Here is a 4,899-nt window from a genome sequence, read left to right on the forward strand (position 1 = left end):
AAACTTCAAAACACAACAACGGTTGAAACAACGGTTTTTAATTGTATAGAATATATTATATATGTATGTATTAGAAATAACTTCATTGGATATCTGTACTATACATACATAATATGACATTTAAAATGTTTTTCGAAAATTATAATAAAAAATAAATGCTAAAAAATTATATTGATATACAAAAATATATGTATACAGTGAATATGTTTATTACATCCACTGTTTATATGTACATACATTTTCGTATATCCATATAATTTCTTTAGCATTTATTTTTTATGATATTCGAAAAACATTTTGTACGTCATATTATGTATATAGTACACGGATATCCAATGTCGAATAAAATTAGCTGGAACCTTGATATAATATATATATATATATATATATATATATATATATATATATATAAAACATCTGAGGAAAGCGTTTAAAAAAAAGCAAGTAATTTTATAATTTTAATTGACACAATGACAATAAGATTAATTAATTGAGAGTAATCGTCATCGATTTCGAAAAAAGAAATTTCTCCTTTTATTCGCGCGTATCCCTCAGAATACAAGTTAAACTACAAATTGCGATGAGGATTCGTGAAATGGATGATCGAGGACTTATGATTCAACAAATCATTCGCCAAACTGACTTAGCACAAAAAAAGTCAATTGGAATCTCTTCGATTGGAAGTTACTGAAGTCTGTCACATTATTCCAAGATCTATGAAGTCTACATCTGGGGATCGATCATGAATCTTTCACATGAACTTTTTCACTATTCACTTTTCACTATAATAATTTCACATGAAACAGTTCACGTGAAAAATTATGAGAAGGAAAAATATATGCATATTTTGTGCAATGTATATATAATAATTTTTTACCATCATAAGCCGCAATAAAATAATACGTATGAGTCTTGTTAGTTTGTTTATCATAAATCTTTATCTTCTTAGTACGAATTGTTGACACGTCAAAATTTTCACGTGAACTTTTATTTTCCAATATGTTCTTATTAGATTCGTTTAAGTATGTTCTTTTTACGAATAAATGTGAAAAATAAGTAATGTGTTAGGCATGCGCATTGTGTAGTAAAACAATGCAAGTATATTTATTTAGTTATATATTTGTTTCTTCCTCTCTCATTTTATTACATTTATTTTAAAATGAGACTTTAATATATAAAGCAGAGACATATGGATAGACGTTTACCTTTTACTTAGCAACGCAATCGATTAAATAAGAAGCGAGGAAAAAAGAAAAGAAACGGAAAAGAAGCAGGTCAAGAAAGTAAAAAGTATAGGAAAAAATATTATTTGATACGTGTAATAAATCAAGTAAGAGATTAATTGCTATATTTATATATATAATTATTTGTATGTGTGTGTGTGTGTTAATATGTGTGCGTGCGTGTGTGTGTGTGTGCGCGCGCGTGTGTGTGTGCGCGCGCGTGTACAAATTTATTTTATATTATATAACATAACTTTTATTATTTATAATACATATAATATAAAACAATTTGTATATTTTTAATAATTTTAATAAATGAGTATAATTTAATTATATTAATTTGTTAGTGTTAATTTAATTTAATTTACTAATAATATATATATAATATCAATTTTTTAGAATGAATTGTGACCGTACGATCCCTTATTTTGGTTGGGACCCAGTTTATAACGGCCTCAGGTTGCCCGCTTTCGCCATATACGTGGTCGCTAGTTGTTTTACCATCCAAACAACAAGGTTGATTTACAGCTTCTGGTCCAGGTCGGGATGTGTCCTTTGATCGTCTTTGTCATCGCCACGCCTCTGGTTTGGTGCGCTTTGACACGCCGACTGATCCGACTTTGTCGAGGCAGCGATTCCTTGCTCTGGATCTCCTACGCTGTGATTTTAACGTCTGTTTCTTTTTCAGTCTTTACGGGATTCGGGATACTTTCGTGATCTAGGATATCACCGTAGACTGTGGGACTACGCTGGACTGATTCGTCTTGGAAGGACGAGGACGGGTAAGTGATTTCACACGTTTGATTTAACCTTGATAAATATGTATATATTTATTTTCTTTTCAGGTCACGCACTGAGTCACAATTTAACCCCGTTAACATTCGATTGCTCGTTACAGTAATTTTTGTTCTGCCGATCTCGTTACACTTTTTATCGCCGCGTATCGCGTACAGTGATTTCGATTAATCGACGTGTTACTACCGCAATTGTTACCGAAGTGTCTTTGTCCGCGTTATTTCAGAATACCTTTTCTGAAAGTCCTCTTTGTGAATTCTAGGTGGAGATAGAACTCCCCGGCTCTCTTGGCGCCGGCTTATATATCCGTCGAGGCGCTCGCCCCACTCTTGGCCCACCAGCCAATTGCGTTTCGCCGCCCCGCCAGTGGTCCGCTGACCACTCAGGACTTCGCGCGCTCGTGGTATGCTACGCTCGACTCTCTGAGAGTTCCTGTTTTTGGTTTTTCTTGTTTTATATTATAAATATTTTTTGTACATATCCTTACTATCTATTTTAATCTATTTATTGTTATTTTTAAATATTTTATTTATTTGTAATAATAAACAAAACCGATATGTAAGCTTAAACTATAAATTAACTTGTGATATTATATTTACATAAACATTTCAACAAAATAATATTTCTCTTTGTAGTTCGTTGCTTCATTAGATATCTTACCCGCAGCTATTTATGCTCCTTAATTGTAATATGCATTATTTGTGATGTTTGACTAGTAATTCTAATAAACCAAACGTAACTTAACTTAAAATATTTGAAATACGTATCAATTGGTTGTTTGAATGTAATTTTGCCATATTTCGTAACTTAAGACTAAAATTATTAAAAATGATTTTTATAAAATAAAATTGTTAAAATTACATTTCTCTTTATTATTCAAATGTATTTTATTATGCTCGGAACCTTAAACATAATTTTTGCCGATTTTTATGCTTTTTTGCATAAAGCTCAAGATGTTTAAAATACCTATTTTTTATTTGTTTTATTGTATATAAAATGCTTCCTGCATTTACAAATAGTTGTAAACATATTTTTAATGTTTGTCAATTATACATAAGATAAATATGAAATAAATTTAAGTGTTCAATACACTCTTAAAACAACCATATTATAAATAAATTTTGTAAATATTAAAATAAATAATTATTCTTTAAGATAATATTATCTTATGATTTTCAAAAATTAATTTGACAACACAATAATCTTTAATGGTACAAAAAGGAAAATAAACTGTTTATAATTAATAGCTTAACCTAATACTTAGAATTAAAATGTAATTAAAGTATTTATGTTTTGGCGGTCGACTCGCTCTGCTACTGGATCGCCGCTTCCCTCGACTCGGGATTCTCTCTCGGACTGCGACTCTCTGTGGTTGGTTGCAGAATACAACAAATAATCAAAAGAAATTATTGCTTGAGTGGATGAAATTACATCCCGAGGTAGCAAAAGGAAGATTGCGACGGAAAGGTGAAAGTAAAACAGAAATGGTAAATATTATATACTTTAGCCATACATTCTCTCTTTCCTAAACATATAAATGTATTATAAATACATATATAATTTCAGAAAAAGCTATTGGAAGATATGGCTAATGTAATAAATACAGCCAATAAAGGTCCCATTAAATCCAGTTCCGAATGGTTAAAGGTAATTAGCCTTGTGTTCATTAAAGGCTCGTCTACAATAGAGTCGTAAAGTCGTAAGTCGTAAGAAATCGACCAATACAGTTGATTATTCTTCTCTAATTTTATCTGTGATTGGTCAATTTCTTACGACTTACGACTTTACGACTCTATTGTAGACTAGGCTTAAGATATTAGAAATCGGTTCGAGTTCTTAGTCCGAGAAACATGTAACCAATCAACTTGCAGTTAGGCTGCGTTCGGAAATATCACCCGGGTGCACACTAGCCTATAGTATATGTTACGTATACTATAGGCCAGGATGCACCCGGGTGATTATTATATAAGGTTTCTATAAAATATGTATATCTTATAAAATAACAAACATATCTACATATATTTTGTAGACATGGAAGGATTGGAAAATGAATGTTTTAAAAAAAGAATCAAAAAGAAGAAACTATTGTCAAGGAACAGGTGGAGGATCTCCAGTAAAAATAAATTTTTCACCGCTAGAAGAAGAGTTATTAGATTTTTTAACCTCAGAAGCAGCGGGTTTAGAAAATATTCCACAAGGAGGAGTCAGTTTTTTGCAAGATCATTCAAATAATTCTCAAGAAATATTTTCTGATAAAAACACAATGCAAAAAACACTTTGATGAAACTGAAAATAATCTTCCATTGAAAAAAAAATTATGTAAAGGGAGTACGGCTTTAAATAATTTGAATGGTATGATTTGTGTGACATTTCAATATTATATAATTAATAACTTATTTAACTTTTAATAACATTTAATTCTTAAAGTATTTGATATTTAATTTTTAGATTCAAATACGAAATCGATGTCTATCAAAATGATTGATATTCAAGAAAAAAAATTAGCGTTGAAAAAAGAACAATTAAATATTCAACGACAACTTTTGGAAGTACAACGATCTACATTAATTGAAATACAAAAAATAAGAACTACAATGGATACGTTTGGATCTTTGCAATAAAATTATATTCTCTAGAATAGAAGGTAAGCAATTTTTAACATTTTCTATTTAAATGTTTTAATTTTATAATAGCAGAGCATATCTCCCATTTTTATTATTATTTTGATTATAATAAATAATAAATAAATATTATGTACATTGTTATTTTTAGAGTAGAATAAATTTAAATAATTTTTTTGTTACAGAACATGTAATGTTGTTGCAATGTCGTTGCACTTCCAGAGTTATCGTTGAATATTTAATTCTTCCTTTTTGCCCAA

The 4,899-nt window shown here is 29.8% G+C and overlaps 1 protein-coding gene across 1 annotated transcript; it reads left to right on the forward strand.

Moving 5' to 3' along the window:
- The first annotated feature begins 1,769 nt into the window (after positions 1-1,769).
- On the forward strand, positions 1,770-4,639 carry LOC146724776 (uncharacterized). Its single transcript, XM_085489668.1, has 5 exons — positions 1,770-1,808; positions 3,401-3,505; positions 4,048-4,283; positions 4,348-4,370; positions 4,467-4,639. Exons 1-5 carry the CDS (start codon positions 1,770-1,772, stop codon positions 4,637-4,639), a joined length of 576 nt encoding a protein of 191 aa, XP_085345794.1.
- The last annotated feature ends 260 nt before the right edge of the window (positions 4,640-4,899 follow it).

This window comes from Nylanderia fulva, unplaced genomic scaffold (assembly GCF_048542155.1).
Source record: "Nylanderia fulva isolate GAGA-0341 unplaced genomic scaffold, ASM4854215v1 Scaffold117, whole genome shotgun sequence".
In the NCBI taxonomy this organism is placed as follows: Eukaryota; Metazoa; Arthropoda; class Insecta; order Hymenoptera; family Formicidae; genus Nylanderia; species Nylanderia fulva.